The following is a 24,086-nucleotide window of genomic DNA, read 5'->3' as shown; positions in this document are numbered from 1 at the left end:
AAAAGCTTCTGCACAACAAAGGAAAATATAAGCAAGGTGAAAAGACAGCCTTCAGAATGGGAGAAAATAATATCAAACGAAGCAACTGACAAACAACTATTCTCAAAAATATACAAGCAACTCCTGCAGCTCAATTCAAGAAAAATAAATGACCCAATCAAAAAATGGGCCAAAGAACTAAATAGACATTTCTCCAAAGAAGACATACAAATGGCTAACAAACACATGAAAAGATGCTCAACATCACTCATTATCAGAGAAATGCAAATCAAAACCACAATGAGGTACCATTTCACACCAGTCAGAATGGCTGCGATCCGAAAGTCTACAAGCAATAAATGCTGGACAGGGTGTGGAGAAAAGGGAGTCCTCTTACACTGTTGGTGGGAATGCAAACTAGTACAGCCACTATGGAGAATAGTGTGGAGATTCCTTAAAACATTGGAAATAGAACTGCCTTATGACCCAGCAATCCCACTGCTGGGCATACACACTGAGGAAATCAGAATTGAAAGAGACACGTGTACCCCAATGTTCATCACAGCACTGTTTATAATAGCCAGGACATGGAAGCAACCTAGATGTCCATCAGCAGATGAATGGATAAGAAAGCTGTGGTACGTATGCACAATGGAGTATTACACAGCCATTAAGAGGAATGCATTTGAATCAGTTCTAATGAGGTGGATGAAACTGGAGCCTATTATACATAGTGAAGTAAGCCAGAAAGAAAAACACCAATACAGTATACTAACGCATATATATGGAATTTAGAAAGATGGTAACGATAACCCTGTATGTGAGACAGCAAGAGACACAGATGTATAGAACAATCTTTTGGACTCTGTGGGAGAGGGAGAGGGTGGGATGATTTGGGAGAATGGCATTGAAACATGTATAATATCATAGAAGAAATGAGTGGCCAGTCCAGGTTCAATGCAGGATACAGGATGCTTGGGGCTAGTGCACTGGGATACCTCAGGGGGGTGGTATGGGGAGGGAGGTGGGAGGCGGGTTCAGGATGGGGAACATGTGTGTGCCCATGGCGGATTCATGTTGATGTATGGCAAAACCAATATGATATTGTAAAGTTATTAGCCTCCAATTAAAATAAATAAATTTAAATTAAAAAAAAATTAGAGCTATTTTAAAGCAATGTTCAAATCCCAGGAAAGCTATTAGCTCCCAATTTTTACAGCAAATCTACTCAATTGTTTTATGGAGACTTTCTAGAGAGTACTGTTAAGGAGAACAAGATACAGGGTTGATCAAACTGCCATGTGAAGTAATAATATGTGTATAATGACTGATAAGTGATAGACACACAACACAAAACATACAACACGTATAAAGTATCTTTGTTTTTGTTCTCAGTATTTCAAGAAGCAAGCTAATTTTCTTAAGCCTCTTGTAAATTCTTTCATTCTCTATACTGAAACTTTCTTCCAAAATAAGTTAAAATTGTAGCTACAATGTATGCAAAATTTCATTTCTTCAAGCACTTAGCAAGATACCTTGTAGGCATATGAGATAATAGCTTAAAATATGTTTGAACCATCGACTCTTCACCATTATGTTCTTTCAGTTCAGTTCAGTTCATTTCAGTCGCTCAGTCCAACTCTTTGTGACCCCATGAATTGCAGCACACCAGGCCTCCCTGTCCATCACCAACTCCCGGAGTTTACTCAAACTCATGGCCATAGAGACGATGATGCCATCCAGCCATCTCATCCTCTGTCGTCCCCTTCTACTCCTGCCCCCAATCCCTCCCAGCATCAGGGTCTTTTCCAATGAGTCAACTCTTTGCATGAGGTGGCCAAACAATTGGAGTTTCAGCTTCAGCACCAGTCCCTCCAACGAACACCCAGGACTGATCTCCTTTAGAATGGACTGGTCAGATCTCAGTGCAGCCCAAGGGACTCTCAAGAGTCTTCTCCAACGCCACGGTTCAAAAGCATCAATTCTTTGGCACTCAACTTTCTTCACAGTCCAACTCTCACTTCCAAGTAAAACTTATGTCATTCTCTTTTGTTTCTCTTTAAAAATCTGTCTATCCTTCAAGGCCAAGTAAAAGATGCATGACCACTGGCTTGGGAGGTTCCTGAAAGTAAAACTATATCTTTCCCTGTCATCTATTCACCAAATTTAAAGTGTAAATTTGGTCATTTATTTAAGACTACTTGTTAGTCATTAGGAAAAAAGGAATAACAGAACTAGAGTTTACTGCACATATACAATATGTTTGATGTATTATCTATATTCTTTTGTTCTATATACCACTTTATGAACAAAATCATATTAAACTGGTTTTGTAGATAATGACTGAGTCAGGTCAATTCATCTTCTCTGACTTATTTAGTCAGAACCAGGTATAGTCTCCTGATCTAAAACTCATATTTTTTCCATTGCTGTTTTTCAAATCTAAAGTGATTTTTAAGTGAATTTTTGACACAGAATCCATTCAAAATCAGAAAAATGTTCTTTAATAACCAAAGTAAATATTTAGCAGTTACATGCCTTCAAAGTGAAAACAATTTTGTTTTCATTAGTTTGCTGACTGTGTCCTTGACATCCTTATTTCTCAGACTGTAGATCAGGGGATTCAACACGGGGATGACCACTGTGTAAAACACAGACGCCACTTTGACTGTGTGCCTGGAGGGTGTGGAGTTGGGCATGGAGTAGAGGAAGAGGATGGTTCCGGGAAGATGCTGATGGCGGTCAGGTGGGAGGCACAGGTGGAGAAGGCTTTGCAGTGACCACCAGCTGATTGCATCTTCAAGGTGGTGACAATGAGCATGCAAGATGTGAGAATGACGAGCAATGTCATCACCTCATTAAAGGTGGCGACAGTGAAAAGAAGCAGCTGGCCGAGATAAGAGTCAGAATAAGAGAGGGAAATCAAGGAAGAAAGCTCACAGAAGACGTGACTGATTGTGTTGAAACCGTGAAAAGATAATTTGACAGGAGAACACTTGAGTCAAGGAGCAAGCTCCTCCCCCTGCAGATGACACGACCACTAACACGGCACAGAGTCTCTGGGACATGACGACTGTGTAGAGCAGAGGGTTGCGAATAGCCACGAAGCGGTCATAGGCCATCACAGCAAACAGGATTAATTCAGTCACCACAAAGGTGCAAATGAGAAAGAACTGCACCATACATCCCCAAAATGAAATGCTCTGCCTTCTGCAAGTAGGTTCACCAGCGTCTTGGGAGCAATGATGGAAGAATAGCAGAAATCCACAAATGAGAGGTGGCTGAGAAAAAAGTACATGGGGGTGTGCAGTTTGGGGTTAACTTTGATGATGACCATCATCCCGAGGTTCCTTGCTATGCTGAAGCTGTAGATGGCCAGAAATGCCAAGAAGAGGGAGGCTTGCAGTTCTGGGTAGTCTGAGAAACCCAAGAGGGTGAATGTGACCCCAATGGTTATATTTCTTTTGGTCAGAGACATGCTTCCTGATGGACAGATCTGAACATCTGTCTTGGAAATAATATATTAGGAGAGTGACTGACACATAAATCATGCTTACCCGTGCCCTGTGCAGAGGGGATATGAAATGAGCCAAAATGAATCTGTGTTATAATCCTGATAGGGGTTCATCATCCAAGGCAAAAATAGCTACAGCTTCAGAAAAGAACTACGCGTTAATTTTTTCCTCAAGAATTTAAAACTTAATTCTGTTCAAGTTTGGAAATACAATTTTAATGACATACAAGTGTTATAATTATAAATCAAGCAATTTTGTTTGTAACATGTAATCAAATCCTCATGTGAGACATTCAAATATGAACTCCATGAATTCTGCAAAATGAAATAATTTTAGCTGACACAGTCATTAATAAAAAGTGAAAAGACTTGAAATAACTTCTATAATCAGAAATGTTTTACATAAAATATGTGCATATTTGTGATGTAAACAAAGATTAGTCTGTGTGGTAAGTAATAACAACTTACTTATTGTTGTTTAATTGGTAAGTCATGTCTGATTCTGTGACCCCATGGACTGCAGCCCACCAGATTCCTATATCCATGGAATTTCCAGGCAAGAACACTAGAGTGGGTTGCCATTTCCTTCTTCAGGGGATCTTCCTCACCCAGGGATCAAACCCACGTCTTCTGCATTGGCAGGTGGATCCTTTAATGAAGCCACCAGGAAACCTTACTTACTTATGCTCATATTTTAAATATCTGATTAGCACTTTAATCATCATCCCTCTTTTTTTTGACTGAAAAGGTCAGCTAGAAAATTAAATAATGATTTACAGCTTTTGTGAAACAATACCTATTGAGTGGCTTTTCTTTACATGTGAGCAACAGAAACTTGAAGAAGCTATGACTTGCCTAGTGACATATAGGCATTGATGCTCAACTACAGCTACAGCCTGTATTCCTTAATTCCCAGTGACATACCCATCTCTACACCAGGCTGTGATTCACATTACAGATTGAGATATGAGCATTTCTACTTTGTAAAGATCACATTTCACCCCTCATTTTGCTAGTTTTTTTTGGCCACTTTAAAGACAAATTCCATGCTATAAAGCTATAAAAGTTAGTCCAATATTTATGTGTGGGCTGCAGAGATCTTCTGATCTGTGTAAAGATGGAACATAAAGAACGGATGTTAGGGAAAGCTCTTTTTAGAAATAAATATGATTAAAAGCCCTAAATATTGACACTTGTCTAGATCATTCTCTCTTCCTTAGGCACCTAGAATACTCAAATTGTCAGAAGCATGGGTGAAAATTGAGATTCTCCACACTCTGATGACACTTAAAATAAAGGAGTTCTTCATATAGAAAAAAAAAATGATGAGATTTCTTAAACTGACACACAGATAGGAAGCCCAGTTACATTTAAATCTCTGCTGCTGCTTCTGCTAAGTCGCTTCAGTTGTGTTCGACTCTGTGCGACCCCATAGATGGCAGCCCACCAGGCTCCCCTGTCCCTGGGATTCTCCAGGCAAGAACACTGGAGTGGGTTGCCATTTCCTTCTCCAGTGCATGAAAATGAAAAGTCAAAGTGAAGTTGCTTGGTCATGTCCGACCCTCAGTGACCCCATGGACTGCAGCCCACAAGGCTCCTCTGTCCATGGGATTTTCCAGGCAAGAGTACTGCTATAAATGCATCCCAAGTATTCTATGGAGGTTTTCACACTAAACGTTCATTGTTTATCAGAAATTCAAATTAAATTTACCTTTCTGTAGTTTTGCTTGCTATATCTGTCAACCTTGTATCTAGAAGAATTTAGAATGTTATAGTGAACAGTACATTCCACTTGGAACTTCCTTGTTTTAGAACAATAGGGTCTTGCCTGCCAGAAATTCCCTCCGTCAAATAATGAAGACTTCTTGCTCACACTAATATATCTGGTAAGGTCATCTCTGTTTCCACATCCCTAGAACCAACCGGCTCTAGATGTTTCAGCATTAAAGGTTAGAGGTCCCACGTAGCAGGACTCTTGAAGGTCCTGTATGTTCAGATATTCAAGGATTTAAGGATCAGTCAGAAGGCGGTCTTTCCAAATCAATTCTCACTATTATAAAATTCTTTACTAGTAACCTTTCTCAGAGTTTCTCAAACTCAGCACTATTGATATTTTGTGCTGATTAATACTTTTTTATGAGTACCTACACTGTTCAAGGTATCATATATAGCAGCATCTCTGGCCTCTATGACAGTATCACCCTCCCCCTGGTCTCTCCATTGTGGCAATAAAAGAGGTTTCCAGGTATTGTCACGTGTACACTCGGTAGGGGAGAGAAGGTGCATAATTGCCTGTAATTGAGAACTATTGTCTTGTTTCTTTTATCCTGGTAGATTTTCATTTTTCTTCTGTCTGACTTAAAACTATTTCTTATCTCCCAAATGATGTTATCATATGGGTTAAACAATTTAGCTTATCTTTGGATCTGGGAAGAATGGTCTAAAATCTTCTTTCTTATGATTTCTTCCCATTTTTTTTCATTCTGCTTTTATGAGCCGACATATTTTTCCCCTGCTCTAAAATCTCATTTAGAGCTAGTCCTATTGATTCTATTTCTCCAGAAGATTCATTTCATTCTTTCAGTTCAGTTTTATGTAAAATGAAAGTGAAGTTGCTCAGTCGTGTCCAACTCTTTGAGACCCCATGGACTGTAGACCACCAGGCTCCTCCATCCATGGGATTCTCCAGGCAAGAATACTGGAGTGGGTTGCCATGTAAATACCTCCCTATTGTCTGAAAAGTCACAGAAGCACAGAGCCACATACCTGAAAACACTCAGGCCCCTCTGTCCCTCCCCTCCCAGGAAACACTTGCCCAGGAGACTATGAAGAAGCTCAGTTGCACCAAGGCCGCTCTATAGAGCTCTCTAGAAAGTATGGCCTTCCTGTTCTAAAAATGTAACATTTGCAGTGGCTTAAACTTTCCCTAAAATAATTTTTCTCATAAAGAACTGACAAGCCTAAGATATCTTCTAGATCACCTTACACGGTAAAGAAGATCCTATTTTCTCAAACCTATACACAAACCTGCAGGTGGGAAGGGCAGCCTGCCCTCCAGCCTCTGGAGAGTCGCTGGTTTGGGGGAGAGGACTCTCATGTCTCTGCTACTCCCTGTGTCAACAAGACCCTAGAGAAAACTCCCTGCCTTGTTCTTTGGAGGCCTCAGAACAAGCAATTAGAATCAACGACTGTTTTCTGATGAAATTCTGATTTCTTGAAAAACAAACAGCAGCTTTAGAAACATTTTATACAGCAATTGATCAAAAGTGTCAATGTCTTCTCCCCATGCTCCATGATCACTGAGGTAGAATCCAAAACATTTTGTATAGTAACAAGAGACAGCAAAAGTTCTGTTTACTAATCAGTAAATATACTTTTAATATATTGTGTTATTCTTTTAAATTTTTTCTAAACATACTGAAGTACAATTGACAAGCAAAAATTTTATATATTTCAGGTGTACACCTTAATGTTCTGATAAATATATATATATATATATATATATATATATATATATATATATATATATATTTAACCTGGTATGGGCAAATGTGCATACAATTGAGTTAATTTACTTTTTGTAGTTTGAATATTGAATACGATCAACACTGATGGCAAAACATTTACAAGGAACTCTGCAACTTATTCCCATTAATTGTAATATTTAATTTTTTGTGCGGTTTATAAAAGTCATCTCCTCACCCTCACTGAGGATTATTACATCGAGCTAGAGGAATAATATAGTTCTGTTCATGTATTAATATGACAGTTGCTGATAGAAAATGGTATATATTCTAACCTTGTATAACACCACTGGGTGTAGCAGAGAAAACTGTGTACTTTGAATGTTAAATAATATTACTCAAGCTTCCTGCATTGCAGGCAGATTCTTTACCATCTGAGCCACCAGGGAAGCCAATTGTTAAATACATCCTTCATTCTTTAGTAAAGAAAAAGAAAAGAAGATGGAATAGGGACTGTTGGATATTACCCAGGGCCTCATAGAAGTATCAACACTAAGATTATAATTTAATAAATGTTACTGGATATGTTACTTACCAATAGGGAAGGAAATCATTCTCAGTAAATGATGTTGTGAACATTTCTATATAGTTTGGGGATGAGAGCTGCACAATTTGTTTACAAACACTGTTTCACTTAACAAAGTATAAAACAACATCAAAAAACCTGTAAGCTTAACACTTACCAAAATTTGAGTTCAAATATCATCCAAATTTGAGATAAAATATAGAATGGAGATGGATTTGTTTTCACTGTATTTATTTTTTAAATCGCTAAAGGTAAATGTAAGTACATAAAAATCTAGACTGCATATTGAAGACAAAACAAAAACCAACTAAAAAGTAAACTACATATCAAAAAGCATGCCTGATACATAAAATTAAATGTTACCAAATTATGAAAATTAGAGATACCAAGGGAACATTTCATGCAAAGATGGGCTCGATAAAGGACAGAAATGGTATGGACCTAACGGAAGCAGAAGATATTAAGAAGAGGTGGCAAGAATACACAGAAGAACTGTACAAAAAAGATCTTCATGACCAAGATAATCATGATGGTGTGATCACTCACCTAGAGCCAGACATCCTGGAATACGAAGTCAAGAGGGCCTTAGGAAGCATCACTACCAACAAAGCTAGTGGAGGTGATGGAATTCCAGTGGAGCTATTTCAAATCCTGAATGATGATGCTGTGAAAGTGCTGCACTCAACATGCCAGCAAATTTGGAAAACCCCGCAGTGGCAACAGGACTGGAAAAGGTCAGTTTTCATTCCAATCCCAAAGAAAGGCAATGCCAAAGAATGCTCAAACTACTGCACAATTGCACTCATTTCACACGCTAGTAAAGTAATGCTCAAAATTCTCCAAGCCAGGCTTCAGCAATACGTGAACTGCGCACTCCCTGATGTTCAAGCTGGTTTTAGAAAAGGCAGAGAAACCAGAGATCAAATTGCCAACATCTGCTGGATCATGGAAAAAGCAAGAGAGTTCCAGAAAAACATCTATTTCTGCTTTATTGACTATGCCAAAGCCTTTGACTGTGTGGATCCCAATAAACTGTGGAAAATTCTGAAAGAGATGGGAATACCAGACCACCTGACCTGCCTCTTGAGAAACCTATATGCAGGTCAGGAAGCAACAGTTAGAACTGGACATGGAACAACAGACAGGTTCCAAATAGGAAAAGGAATATGTCAAGGCTGTATATTGTCACCCTGCTTATTTAACTTCTATGCAGAGTACATCATGAGAAACGCTGGGCTAGAAGAAGCACAAGCTGGAATCAGGATTGCCGGGAGAAATATCAATAACCTCAGATATGCAGATGACACCACCCTTATGGCAGAAAGTGAAGAGGAACTCAAAAGCCTCTTGATGAAAGTGAAAGAGGAGAGTGAAAAAGTTGGCTTAAAGCTCAACATTCAGAAAACAAAGACCATGGCATCTGGTCTCATCACTTCATGGGAAATAGATGGGGAAACAGTGGAAACAGTGTCAGACTTTATTTCTTTGGGCTCCAGAATCACTGCAGATGGTGACTGCAGCCATGAAATTAAAAGACGCTTACTCCTTGGAAGAAAAGTTATGATCAACCTAGATAGTATATTCAAAAGCAGAGACATTACTTTGCCAACAAAGGTCTGTCTAGTCAAGGCTATGGTTTTTCCAGTAGTCATGTATGGATGTGAAATTTGGACTTTGAAGAAAGCTGAGCACTGAAGAATGGATGCTTTTGAACTGTGGTGTTGGAGAAGACTCTTGAGAGTCCCTTGGACTGCAAGGAGATCCAACCAGTCCATTCTGAAGGAGATCAGCCCTGGGCTTTCTTTGGAAGGAATGATGCTAAAGCTGAAACTCCAGTACTTTGGCCACCTCATGTGAAGAGCTGACTCACTTGAACACCCTTGGAAATGGAAATATAAGCAAAGTGAACAGAAAAGGAAGGAAATCATTGAACCTTAAAATACTTCCACATTTTAAATTTCTCTTGCTGTTGTTTTTCTCCTTTGCTTCTAATTTTTAGGTTCACATAGTAAATAACCTATAAATCCATGTGAGGATGTTTTCTGGTGTTATTTTATCTAAAATATAGACTTTGCTGGTGGCTCAGATGGTAAAAACATCTGCCTACAATGCAGAAGACCGGGGTTCGATCCCTGGGTCAGGAAGGTCCCCAGGAGAAGAAAATGGCAACCCACTCCAGTATTCTGGCCTTGAAAATCCCATAGGTGGAGGAGCCTGGTAGGCTACAGTCCATGGGGTCGCAAAGAGTCAGACATGACTGAGAGACTTCACTTTTACTTTCATATTATTAGCGAGCAATGTTTCTTTATACACTTTTTCTTCCTGATCTGTGTACTTTGATCATATCATTTTATTTGACACAAGGTATAAAAACTAAATAAAGTTGAATGCTTTATCTATATTTCCATGGTCCAGTGATTTATATATTTCTTTTACCCCCTTCCACAATTCTGAATCACTCTTTCCATTCTATCTGATCAACAAAGTCACCAGATTCGAAGAGTATTTATTTTTGATGGCTAAAATTCCTTCTGGAACAAGTCGCCCAGGAAAATTTCATTTAGTTACTAAGTCTAAAATCAACCAAGGAGACTCTGAGTTTCCACTGCCGGGGGGTACCTTTTCCAACCCTGGTCAAGGAACTGAGATCCTGTATACCTTGTTAGCATGGCCTAAAAAGCAAAAGCAATGACAACAACAAGAACAACAAAGCGAAGCAACCAAAGAAAATATAACAATTCTTACTTTAGAAATTATAAGGAAATTATGACATTTATTGTACAATATGGAACCATGTAATTTTACTTAAATCTTAAAAGATGACCACCACACTCTGTCATTTTTGGTTTATAAATATTACAAAGAATAAAGTGGAGTGTACCTATAATTAAAATCATAAAATGAAGATAAGACACTTGAGGAGTACTTGAATATTCAGTTACAGAGAGATTTATACAGTAAGTGGAGCTTCCCAGCTGGCACAGTGGTAAAGAATCTGCCTGCAAATAAAAGAGATGTGAGTTCGGTCCCTGGGTCAGGAACATCCTCTGGAGGAGGAAATGGCAACCCACTGCAGCATTGTTACCTGAAAAGGTCCATGGACAGAGGAGCCTAGCAGGCTACAGTCCGTGAGCAACTGAGCACACACACACACACACACACACACACACATACACTAAGTGAAATTAAAACAGATTAGAAAAAGAAACTTGGCATTGTGTACTGCAATCCCTAAAAAGTCATGTTTGTAGCCTTTTGTCATATTTTCATGTCCACTCTTCGATTCTTTGGGCCATGATATTGCTGCTGGGAGCTGCAACCTGAATCCCCAGATACACTTGTTAACTGGTTTATCTTTCAGTTCAGTTCAGTTCAGTCACTCAGTTGTGTCCAACTCTGCAACCCCATGAACCGCAGCACGCCAGGCCTCCTTGTTCATCACCAACTCCTGGAGTCCACCCATGTCCATTGTGTCGGTGATGCCATCCAACCATCTCATCCTCTGTCATCCCCTTCTCTTCCTGCCTTCAATTTTTACAAACATCAGGGTCTTTACAAATGAGTCAGCTCTTTGCTTGAGATGGACAAAGTGTTGCAGTTTCAGCTTCAGCATCAGTCCTTCTAATGAACACCCAGGACTGATCTCCTTTAGGATGGACTGGTTGGATCTCTTTGCAGTCCAAGGGACTCTCAAGAGTCTTCTCCAACACCACAGTTCAAAAGCATCAGTTCTTTGGCGCTTAGCTTTCTTTATAGTCCAACTCTCATATCCATACATGACCACTGGAAAAACCATAGGCTTGACTAGATGGACCTTTGTTGACAAAATAATGTCTCTGCTTTTGAATATGCTATCTAGGTTGGTCATAACTTTTCTTCCAAGGAGTAATCGTCTTTAAATTTCATGGTTGCAATCACCATCTGCAGTGATTTTGGAGCCCCCCGAAAGGATTAACTTTAGGTTCCACCAAAAGCAGAAAAAAAGAGAAAGGTGAGGGGGAGGAAAAGGAGGAAAAGTTCAAAGGAAAAGGGAAGGAGAAAAGAAAGAAATGTCTTCTTGATTTTCCGTTTCTTTTCCAGTTTCTCACCATACTCTACTCAGAAGCAAAAGCAGCAGTCTGGCTTGTCCCAGGGACCAGAGATCCATGGGGCCTGTGCCTAGAGCCTGAATTGTGTAGACACCTTTAGAGCTCTGTCTCTTCCTCATGAACTTCACATCAGGTGAGCGGAGAACGTCCTCCAGCCTCCGAGATTCTGGCAAGGATACCTCTTCCCTGTTGTCCGCACACATAAAGAATGGTAGTTTCTTCCTGAAGTTAATAATCATTAAATCAGAGACTGCCCTGTTGATCCAGTGGTTAAGAACATACCTCCCACAGGTTCGATCCCTGGGTAGGGTGCTAAAATCTCATATGCCACAGGACAACCAAGCCCACACACTGAAATGAGACAGCCTATGTGCTGCAACAAGAGAAGTCCACGGACTGCAGCTAGAGAGGCCTGCATGAAGCAACGAAGACCCAACACAACCAAAATAATTAAATAAATAAAATACCATTAAATGAACGCATTCTTCATCCCTCCAGGCTTCCAAAATCTAACATCCCATGTATTCAGCCTCACTAGGGATTTCTTTCCCTAAGTGGACCTGCCTCATATAACACACCATTTACAACATATTCAACATGGAACAATTTTGAACCAATTTACAATCTTAAAAGTCAACATAGTACTTTAATTTCTAATATTAAGCTCAATATACATACAGTTTATATACCAGTTTTTATTCATCTAACTATCTAATAAAAAATAAAGATAACTTATAATACGTAAGTGATAGTGAGAGAGAAAAGAATAAGTAGTTCAGGCCTCAAAGATTTCACTAAAACACACATAAACTGCCAGTGAGTACCTTCATGTTGTCAAAATGTAATCTCAGTATAATGTTGAGAGGTGAATAGTAATAGCCATGTTCAAACTTGAGCAAACTGAGAAATTAAGAAGTTTGTGTTACTTGTCAAATTAAAAAATGAGAGTCAAATTGTCTATCCTGGTTTTCATAAACTCCAGTGTAGTGCTTTCTAATGTTAGTATAGACACAAAGAGAGATGCTTCATTGAGCAAGTGAATTTAATGTAGAAATTTACATAAATCATAATGGAAGCACAAATAAAGTATCAGTGGCACATATGAGCCAAGGTGAAAGAATAAATGAAGTTTAAACACATAAAGGAAGGATGAACAAAGGTCATTTCATCAAGACACAGAAAAGAAATGTACACAGAGGTTAGAAGTCCACTTATGAGTCACGGTAAGCATTTAATGCATATTTTTAAACTAAGCCAGAAGAAAGTAATTAAAAGTGAGAAAAGAGGCAAAAGTCAGCAATGCTGCTATTCGTAACAATGGTTATTAAATAATTGCATACATAGAGGTACCTGATGGTCTATAGTCCATGGGGGTCCCAAAAGATCCAAACCTAACTTAGTGACTAAACAATAACCAACCAATACACACACATATATAATATATCAATATATCTGCATAATATGTAGGTATATACATTTATAAGCATATAGACATAGCTGGGAGATATTATAGGTTTGGTATATTCACTTTATTGTGATAAGGCAAATAAGGCTTCCCTGGTGGCTCAGACAGTAAAGAGTCTGTTGCAGTGCAGGAGACCCCGGTTCAATCCCTGAGTCAGGAAGATGCCCTGCAGAAGGAAACAGCTACCCACTCCAGTATTCTTGCCTGGAAAACCCCATAGATGGAGGAGCCTGGCAGGCTACAGTCCATGGGGCCGCAAAGAGTTGGACACGACTGAGCGATTTCACTTTCTCTTTCCCATAAGGCAAATATCATTAATAAAGCAGGTCAAACACATTTTCAGTGTGAATATGTCTAAGGAGGCACACTGAAATATTACATCTAAGAAATGTACCTATGTTGGGACTTCCCTAGTGGTCCAGTGGTTAAGAATCCACTGTCCTTTTCAGGGGACCTGAGCTTGATCCCTTGTGGGGCAACTAAGATACCACATGCCACAGGGAACTAAACCCAAACACCACAACTAGAGAAGTCCACAGCCCACATAGAAGACCCAGAACAGCCAGAATAAAATAAAATAATTTAAAAACTTTATGCAAATCAATAAAAACTAAAAAATATACATATCTTAGTTGAAAAATACTTAAAAATGCTAACCACCATCTAAACCTTCAGTGAGTTATAATCTTTTTCAATAGTAACATCAGAGATAGCAGATCACCATAACTTACACAATAATGAAAAAGTTTAAAATATTGCCAGAATTACCAAAATGTGACATGTGACAGAGACATGAGTGAGCAAAGGTTGCTGGAAAAACAGTGCTAATAGACTTACTTGATGCAGGGTTGCCACAAATCTTCAATCTGTAAAAACGCAGTATCTGCAAAGCACAATACTGCCAAGTGCAATAGACCATATACATCTATGCACACACACAGACACACATATACACATACATAGAGAGATGGGCAATTATGTGTTAGGGATATTCCTAAGCTATTTTCACTTTACATGCAATTTAATTTCCCTAAAATTTCTGTAATATAATTATTATCAATATCTCTATTATTCAGATGTGATAATATATGAAACCCCAAAACCACTGGACACTGAGTGACAAAAACAAAATATAATAAAAGATGTAAGAACAAAACAATAAACAGAATATATACATTTATATTTATATACACATATGGAATCTTATTCTCCGTAAAAACTGACAAAGGTGTGTTCCTTACTGTAAAATAACAGGTGTTCAATTGTGCAATGAATCATAGTCCCCATAACGGATGTTAAAATAAAATTTGATACTTAGTCAATTAAACTCATGAAAGTCTAAGAGAAAATTAAATTTGTGTGTTTTAACAGTCCAGTACACTGTCCAGTTTAAAACATTTTATATAGCATCAGAGCAAAAAAGTAGGCTGCATATTTTGAAATATTCTCAATCAATCCTAAACTTGTAAATTGAAAAGGCACAAAGATAAGAGAATTAAAAAGACTCACTCATAGCTATTCACATCTTGACTGTTCTTTTCACTCCAACACGGAAACGCATCATCACCCTTTCATTAGCCTCCAATTTCTAACCCTGAGTCCTGCTAGGAAAATATTCCCTAGGATAATATTTTGGAGCTCACCACTTTTCTGAGTGCTTCTTTCACATCCTTGTTCCTCAGACTATAGATCAGGGGGTTCACCATGGGGATCACTACAGTGTAGAACGCTGTGGCCACTTTGTCAGTATCCATGCTGTTGCCAGAGTGGGGCCGGCAATAAATGAAAAGGATTGTTCCCTGTAAGACAGCGATGGCAGCGAGGTGGGAGGCACAGGTGGAAAAGGCTTTGCACCTTCCCTCTGCTGAGTGCATCCTCAGGATGGTGATGAGAATAAACAGGTAGGACGTCAGAATGACCACAATGGTGATAACCTCATTGAATGTGGCCACAATGTATAGCACCAATTGATTCACAGTAACATCCGAGCAAGCAAGAGACAAGAGAGGGGGAAGATCACAAAAGAAATGGTTGATCACATTTGATCTGTAGGATGGGATCTGAAGAGCTAAACACAAGTGAATCACAGAACATAGAGTACCATTGAGATAGCAACAAGACACCAACTCTACGCAGAGATTTCGGGACATGGTGACCATGTAGAGCAGTGGGTCACAGATGGCCACAAAGCGGTCATAGGCCATCACTGCCAGCAGAATGACCTCAGTTACCCCAAATGTGCAAAACAGGTAGAATTGCACAGTGCATTCCAGGAAGGAAATGGCTCTGTCTTCATTTAAGATGTTAGCTAGCATCTTCGGTGTGATGGTAGTAGAGTAACAGAAATCCACAAAGGACAAGTGGCTGAGGAAAAAGTACATGGGAGTGTGGAGTCCAGAGCTGACCTGAATGAGAGCAATCATGCCCAGGTTTCCCCAAACTGTGACTCCATAGATGGAAAGAAACAGCAGGAAGAGGAAGACTCTGAGCTCAGGGGCATCTGAGAATCCAAGGAGGATGAAGTCTGTCACAGCAGTGCAGTTTTCCTTGTCCATGTCCTCACTTTACCATGGTTGCATAAAAAAATTAATAGTTATTCTCCATGAGATCTTCCCCAATTTAGTTTTGACTGTCTCCTGAAAGGGGAAAAGGCAATGGCAACCCACTCCAGTACTCTTGCCTGGAAAATCCCATGGACAGAGGAGCCTGGTAGGCTGCAGTCCATGGAGTCTCTAAGAGTCGGACATGACTGAGCAGCTTCACTTTCACTTTTAACTTTCATGCATTGGAGAAGGAAATGGCAACCCACTCGAGTGTTCTTGCTGGAGAATCCCAGGGACCGGGGAGCCTGGTGGGCTGCTGTCTATGCGGTCGCACAGAGTTGGACACGACTGAAGCGACTTAGCATCAGCAGCAGCATTCTCCTAAAAGAGACATGACAATATATAGGATATATTTTATAGGAAAGAAAGAAGGCATTGCTTTGGGGAAGTTTAGGAAAAGCTCAGAAATTGCATCACTCAGATACATCGAGTCGATAATTTACTTCACAGATCACAGGAAAGACTTGCATCCATATGAGCCTTAAACTAGTTATATACAATTTGGAGCTTAGAACTGAATCATCAGAAAGATATCGAATATTGTTTAATTATCCATATTGTTTTTTATTAAATTGATACATACACAGCCCTATATATAAAGGTTTCCCTGGTGGTTTATTTGGTAAAGAACCCCCCTGCGATGCAGGAGATCTGGGTTCGATCCCTGGGTTGCGAAGATCCCCTGGAGAAGGGAATGGCTATCCACTCCAGTTTTCTGGCCTGGAGAATTCCATGGACTGTATAGTCCAAGGGGTAGCGAAGAGTCGGACACTACTGAGCGAATTTCAGTCACTATATAAAAAATAAATAACAAGGACCTATTACACTGCAAAGGGGACAATATTCCATATCTTATAATAATTTATAATGGAGAAGACTCTGGAAAAGAATATGATATATCTATATCTATACAGAATAGATATAGTTACATAGATATAGATATATCTGAATCATTTACTGTAGACCTGAAAGGAACAGAGCATTGAAAATTAACTATAGGTCAATAAAATGGTTATTAAAAATATTTCAATACCTTTTTACTGACTTACTCTTTAATCATTTCTCAAAGTATTGGGATTCAGTGGATAATTTTTTAGAAAATCTTTTATAATGAAATATGTGAAGTATGCTCATTTAAGATTGCTAATTCACAAGTGTTCGTTTATTTAAATATGGTTTATTTGGGAAAGCAGATTCTATAATCTATATTAGTACATTTTCCTATAAAATTTGCATAGTGATTTTGTTAATTATGGTACACACTATCTGTCATTCTTCAGGGAACTGATATTCAAAATCTAACATTCTGTAACTGTGACTCTCAAGCCTTATGAAGACCTATTTAACAAATATATCCTCTGTTTTAGCTCTATTTGAAGAGCTAAACAGTGATGTGAACATGTAATTAACAGAAATGCTTGCTGCTGCATTGCACCATTATTTATGAAAGCAAAATTTAGAAATAAAGTGTTGAGCAACAGGAAAAAATTTCAAAGATATACTGCATACGTGTTATGGAAAATCACTCACCTTTTTGAAGAAGTTTGCTTTTTTTAAAATATAAATTTATTTATTTTAATTGGAGGCTAATTACTTTACAATATTATAGTGGTTTTGCCATACATGAAGAAGTTTTAATGATCTAAAAATGATTATGATAAGATGGCAAGTAAAAGCATAGTAAACCAGATTGCACACACAGAATATTATACATGCATACATAAGCTGCATTGTATATCTGATCTTCACAACATCCGTTAAATATAAGTATTTTATTCTGATAACTTTAAAAAGAAACTTTAGAAAAAAATCTTGCCTGAATTCTCACAAAACATAAAAGTTTTAAAGGTTGTGTTCATTTTTTTTTTTAATAAAGGAGATATATATTCAAAGCTTTTGACATATTGAAAATGCCAATGAAGGGTATTTTCTCTACTCATCCTTAGTAACAATAAAATGATTTGGAGGCACCAGTTGGTTATTTTTAGGGGAAAAAAATCTGGACTAAACTCCAACACATTCTTCAAATAACTTCAAAAAGGTTAATGTATGTGTGTGTGTTCAGTTGTGTCCAACTATTTACAACTCTAGAGACTGTAGCATGCTAAGCCACTACATCCATGAGATTTCTCAGACAAGAATACTGGGGCGGGTTGCCATTTCCTCCTTCAGGGTATCTTCCCAATCCAGGTACTGAATGCCTCAGGTGTATCCTCCAGCAGATTCTTTACCCCCAAGCCACTCAAAGAGGTAAGTGAATGAAGTGAAAGTAACTCAGTCGCATCCGACTCTTTGTGACCCCTTGGGCTATACAGTCCATGGAGTTCTCCAGACCAGAACACTGGAGTGGGTAGCCTTTCCCTTCTCCAGGAGATCTTCCCAACCCAGGGATGGAAGCCAGGTTTCCCACATTTCAGGCTGATTCTTTACCAGCTGAGCCACAAGTGAAGCCCTCGAAGAGGTAAAGGACATGTGAATTAAAATATTGCGGTTTGAAAACATAATTATTCTGAGGATATGGTTTTCTCTCCTCAATGGCCAGTACAAGTGACTTTGTCTTTTTCTGATTTCAAAGCAGTACATAATTGTGGAAAACCTTTTCTGGTTTTTAAAGAAAAATCAGACTACTGATTACTTATAGAGAGAAGTGGTTCTTAACCAGGAGAGATTATAAGCCCACAGGACATTTAGCAATATCTGAAGATACTGTTGATTGTCACAATCGGGAGGGTTGCTACTGACATCTAGCGGACCAACTAGCGAAAGTGAAAGGGCTAGTCACTCAGCTGCTTCTGACTGAGACCCCAGTGGACTGTAAGCCTGACAGGCTCCTCTGTCCATGGAATTCTCCAGACAAGAATACTGGAGTGGGTAGCCATTCCTGTCTCCAGGGGAGTTTCCTGACCCAGAGATTGAACCTGGGTCTCCTGTATCGCAGGCAGATTCTCTACCCTCTGAGCCACCAGGGAAGAAGCCCCCTGGACAGATGAGATGCTGCTAAGTAGTCTATAAGGTACAGAACAGCCTCTCCCTCCCCACCCCCATCCTCCACACACACCCACAAGACATGAAAAGACCAAAATATAATTTGGGCCAAAATGTCAATAGTATGAAATGTGAGAAAATTGCTAATTAGAGAGACATCTACAAATCCCTTTGGCACAAGGACAAAGCAATCCCCCTCCTGTCTGATCCAGAGGTGGTTCACATGTCTGTGTTCCTCCTGGAACAGTTCTGAGGACTCCTCAGCACCTACTCCCAGCCTCAGAGTGACTGTCAGGAGACTCTCCCTGCTGTCTTTCCCAGGTTCCGGATGGAGTTAAAGTGATGGGGGAGGAGGAGGGAGAGGAATCAAGCATTCCTCCCTGTTGGCTCACACTCTTTCCCTCTTACACTGACAGCTGTTTCAGGAGATTCGGCTCTGCAGATGGAGTTGTTCCCATTTCCTGTCGAGGTTGTTTCTCAGCACAAATAGTGAAAATACTTTCAAAAAGGAGTGCTCAAAATTTGGACATTTCTTAAAATACTCTATAAATACAGGCTAACTACAGACTTTTAAAAATGTCTAATGTCACTACCCTCTTTTACAGTTGTTCCCCGTCTCATACATGGCTAACAATGCTACCCATATGAGAAGCCAAACAAATAAACAAGCTTCCACACTTCAGGAAATACAGTTCAGTCCATTTCCCCCAAAACAGAGTGTAGTCCAACCAACCTGTGAGATAGGACTTGCTTCCTGTTTGTGAAGACGCTATGAGGGAAAATGTTACCTGCTTTATGTTTTTATGTATGTGTATCCCTGGAGCTCATATTTCTTAAGCTTCCAAACCAATCATTGATCTCTGTGGGACACCAACAAGACATCAAGCAAACAACTTCATCTTGAGAGCAAGCAACATCATCTTGGGACTCAAGTAATTAAGGAGTTGTATGAGATGCAGTCAGATGGGAAAAGCTATTTAAAGCTGGTTCACGTACCAAGTCCCTTCAGTCATGTCTGACTCTTTGTGAGTCTATGGACCATAGCCCGTCAGGCTCCTATGTCCATGGAATTCTCCAGGCAATAATACAGGAGTGGGTTGCCATGCTCTCCTCCAGGGGGTCTTCCTGACCCAGGGATTGAACCTGTGTCTCCTGAATTGCAGGTGGATTCTTTACCCACTGAGCCACCTGGAAAGCCCCAAGTTGGTACATGTTATTACAGTTCAACACAATTCCTTTCAGATGTCATGATGAACTGCAGAGCATTTTTTGCTGCATTCAAACATTGCCCTCTGAACCAGGGATTATGTTGCCATTATGAAATATGTGGATAAGTCTTATAATCTGTGCCAGTCTTATACTTAGAGCTCCTTTCTGGAGGACATAGGGTTTGAAGTCACAATAGCATTCTGCCGAGTACCAGAAAAGGGTGGAAATAATGATCCACCTTTGCTAAGAATAATAGCAATTGCTCACATTTGCTGATCACTTTGTATGTGCTGTGTACTCTTCTGAATGAAACCACCCACACCTTTCATCTTTATAAAAATAAGTGAGATGATTATCGCTATGAAAATAAGTGAGATGATTACGGCTATGCAGCATCTAAGATGACTTAGACACTGGCAGCTGTAACTTGCACAAAGTCATAAATGGAATCATTGATAGAATGAGCTCATATGCTGCTCTTTGGTTTTTGCCATCTGGCCCTTTGTTAGGAAGAGCCACTGACGGTGCTGGAAACCGTGCTCCTTGCTCAATGCAGAGACCATTTAATGGGTCTGCCTGAAGGATCTCTCCCAAGTCACTTCTTATCTGACTGCATAACCTCTCCTTAAACCAACAGTGCTCAAAGGAGAGTCTGTCATGTGTGCCCATGAATATACCAAACATTCAAGAATTCCATGTAATTTCATTTTTCAGAAGCAAGGATTCCTCTTATTCATTCACGTATTACCCGGTGAATTATCCCTATTAGAAAAGCGAAAACAAACTCCCAAAACTTAAAACATAAGAGTGCTGCGAAGTACTGCTTTCCAGAAAGACTGAAATTGTCTTTTTTGTGTGTGTGTGTATAAAAAAGTTTTATTAAAGTATAAAGGAGATAGAGAAAGCTTCTGACATAAGCATCAGTTAATCAAGATTTTACCAACCCTTGACATGACTTCTTGTTTCTCTCTGGTTTATATATCTTTTTTTTTTTTTCCCTCAAAAAATAAGGACTTTACACAGGCATTTTAGACTATACAGTGATGTTTTGAAATTAGATATTAGTGGAATGATGATTATAATATATCTATTTAGTATCTATTTTTGTTGTTGTTCTTTGTATACCCTGAAAGTGTTGCCAGTTTTAAAATGCATCTCCCTGAGGGAGAGAGTTCCGTTACAGGAAGAATAAAAAGACGTCTATAAAGAACAGCATGGGCAGTGACGTTTTATGTCATCTGGGCAAAGCACTCAGAGGAACTCTCTGCTTGTCTATTTATCTAAGACTTAAAGGCAGGGGAGGTATTTTTTTTTAAGTAATTTAAATATAAACTTGTAATTGAATTCTATTTAATGATCATTTTAATAAAATGTATAATAAAATTATGAAGTTGTAAGTTTTTGATGAACTATATTTATACAAATAAGATACTATAATTTTATTAAAGTATTGTATCAAAAGATTCAATTATATCAACAAGTTAAATTGCCTAAACTTTTTAATTGCACATTTTAATCAAGTTGCATTTAAGAAAAGCTTATATGCTTAGTTGCTATATGATAAGACTTGAGAAGGTCTTTGTGGTAACATCAGAAATTAAGAAGGTCAGTGGTTTTAAAGACAGCATAACAAGCTACTCCAAAACACTAGCTTTAAAAAAAAAAAGAACACACGGCTGCTTATTGCATGGATCACTATTATAGGAGTCAGTAAGGTCAGTACCCTCATCTGATCTTGACATGGCTGATCTTGGCTGGTGTAATTACGTGTATTTTATCAGCTTTGCAGTCTAGGTGATCTAAGAAGGCCTCACACTCCAGTCAGGAGGTTGTTAAATGCTATTTCATGGAGTAGAGGTGTAAGGCATATTGCTCATTATCCAACAGGCTAGTCTGTGCTTATTCACATGGCAGGTTTTCTAAGAGACTATGCAAAATCTAAGAGATTTTGAGAAAGCCACAAGGCCATCAGATGCTTGAAGATGGCACAATGTCTCTTCAGCTAACTTTTATATCAGTCAAAGCTAGTCACAAAGTAGTCTACATTCAGAACATGGAGAGATTGATTCCACCATTAATCAGAAGAGTAGAAAGGGGTGTGGATACCTGGATAACTGAAGAACTGGGATCATGTTGAAAAATACCATATTGGATAGCAAATCACCTTAAAAGATATAACTTCTGAAATTTTGGTCTTCAGCAAAATTATAAGGCAATCTAATTTTAATGCATTACTTTAAAAAAATTTGAGGAAAGATCATTGTGAGAAGTTGGCTGAAATATTTATGTCATTCCTATTCCAGCACAAATTCTGACAGATTCTATTCCCATTTACATTTAATGCTCTCAAATATTATGAGTGTTTAGATCTTTTGAAAAGTAGACATTGCAGAATTTATCTAGACATATTGACTAGAGAGAATAGTGCACAAATTAATCAAGCAAAAGTGCGCTGTTAATGTTAGGTGAAGTAAAAGTCACTCAGTCATGTCCAAATCTTTGCGACCCCATGGAATTCTCCAGACCAGAACATTGAAAGACCGGGTATTTCTGTTTTTCAATATTTATTCATTTGACTACTCCAGACCTTAGTGGCAGCACATAGAATCTTTCAGTTGCAGCACGAGGAATCTAGGTCCCTGACCAGAGATCAAAGCCAGGATCCCTGAATTGGGAGTGCAGACTCTTAGCTCCTGGACCACCAGGAAAGTCCCAAGATCTGGTATTTCTAATTTGCCAGATTGAATAGGTCTGGATGCTAATAACTACCTTCTTCTCGTATGTTGAATATGGTCATATAGGCAACTGATTTTCAACTCTTAGGGCAACTCCAAGTACTGTTTTTTTAAAGCTAGGAGTTTAGTTGAGAGGGTTTCCCTTGTGGCTCAACTGGTAAAGAATCCACATGCAATGTGGGATACCTGGGTTCGATCCCTGGGTTGGGAAGATTCCCTGGAGAAGGGAAAGGCTACCCACTCCAGTATTCTAGCCTGGAGAATTCTACGGACTAGTCCATGGGGTCACAAAGAATTGGACATGACTGAGCAACTTTCACTTTCACTTTCTTTAGTTAAGAAGGATACAGACATTTTATTCAGAAAAAAAAAAGAACTGATAATGTTTTTGATGTCTTCATAGGCAGAATAATAGCTTGAAATGCATGTTAGGCAGGTACTCACCATGCTTCCGTTTTGTATGTAAAATTTTCTGAGATCTGGTCTACCATTTTTAAGTCTCTGGTGGACTCTATCACTGGAGAAGGAAATGGCAACCCACTCCAGTATTCTTGCCTGGGAAATCCCATGGATAGAGGATCCTGGTGGACTAGAGTCCATGGGGTTGCAAAAGAATTGGGCACAACTGAGTGACTCAACAACAGTCATAGCTGGTTATGTTGCCACACTGGAGCTCTTTTGAAAACATATTCGGAATATAGACCATGTCTTATCAACTTTCATTCATGCCAAGTGACCTGTATATACAATATACAAAAATATCCAAATATGCAAACACAGTATTTATTCAATTAAAAAAAATTATTGTTATATCATTGACTCAGTATTGCACTCTGACCTTGTTTCTCACGCTTTAGTCTCCTGGATAAAACTCCAATGTTGAAATATGTCTCCTAAAACTCTGTCTCTTCTGTTATCCAAACCAGGGTACATAATACCTATTTTATAAAAGTATCTCTCTTAAGGACTTGAAATTTCTCCTCTGAAACCTCTATTTTACTGTTTTCCATCTTATATAATTTCCACTTTATAAAGTGCTCTACTATCATCACCGAATTTTCATTCCTTGAAGGATGAACACTATGTCTTAACTGCTATTTGTACTTTTTGTAAGAGGAATGCATGTTATTATTGAGAGCCTAGTCTACCATAGGTATTAAAAAAGGAGGATGAAATTAACAATTACATTGAAGGTCAGGAAGGGCAGCGGTAAGGAGATACCCCTCTTCTAAGGTAAGGAGCAGTGGCTGCACTTTGCTGGAGCAGCTGTGAAGAGATACCCCACGCCCAAGGTAAGAGAAACCCAAGTAAGATGGTAGGTGTTGCAAGAGGGCATCAGAGGGCAGACACACTGAAACCATACTCACAGAAAACTAGTCAATCTAACCACACTAGGACCACAGCCTCGTCTAACTCAATGAAACTAAGCCATGCCTGCAGGGCAACCCAGGACGGGCA

General features: G+C 39.0%; 1 protein-coding gene and 1 pseudogene across 1 annotated transcript; both read right to left on the bottom strand.

Annotated features, from left to right (window-relative positions):
- Positions 1–2,519: 2,519 nt before the first annotated feature.
- LOC128067449 (olfactory receptor 5D16-like) lies at positions 2,520–3,457 on the bottom strand (annotated as a pseudogene).
- Positions 3,458–14,715: 11,258 nt separating this feature from the next.
- On the bottom strand, positions 14,716–15,651 carry LOC128067432 (olfactory receptor 5L2-like). Its single transcript, XM_052660464.1, has one exon. The coding sequence runs from the start codon at positions 15,649–15,651 to the stop codon at positions 14,716–14,718; it is 936 nt and encodes a 311-aa protein (XP_052516424.1).
- Between the last annotated feature and the right edge of the window lie 8,435 nt (positions 15,652–24,086).

The sequence above is a fragment of the Budorcas taxicolor genome, chromosome 22, assembly GCF_023091745.1.
Source record: "Budorcas taxicolor isolate Tak-1 chromosome 22, Takin1.1, whole genome shotgun sequence".
Lineage (NCBI taxonomy): Eukaryota > Metazoa > Chordata > Mammalia > Artiodactyla > Bovidae > Budorcas > Budorcas taxicolor.
This window is presented reverse-complemented; position numbering and strand designations above follow the sequence as displayed.

Bases quoted from the DNA above. Each gene is read 5' to 3' on its own strand.
- LOC128067432 (XM_052660464.1), bottom strand. From the start codon at position 15,651: ATGGACAAGGAAAACTGCACTGCTGTGACAGACTTCATCCTCCTTGGA.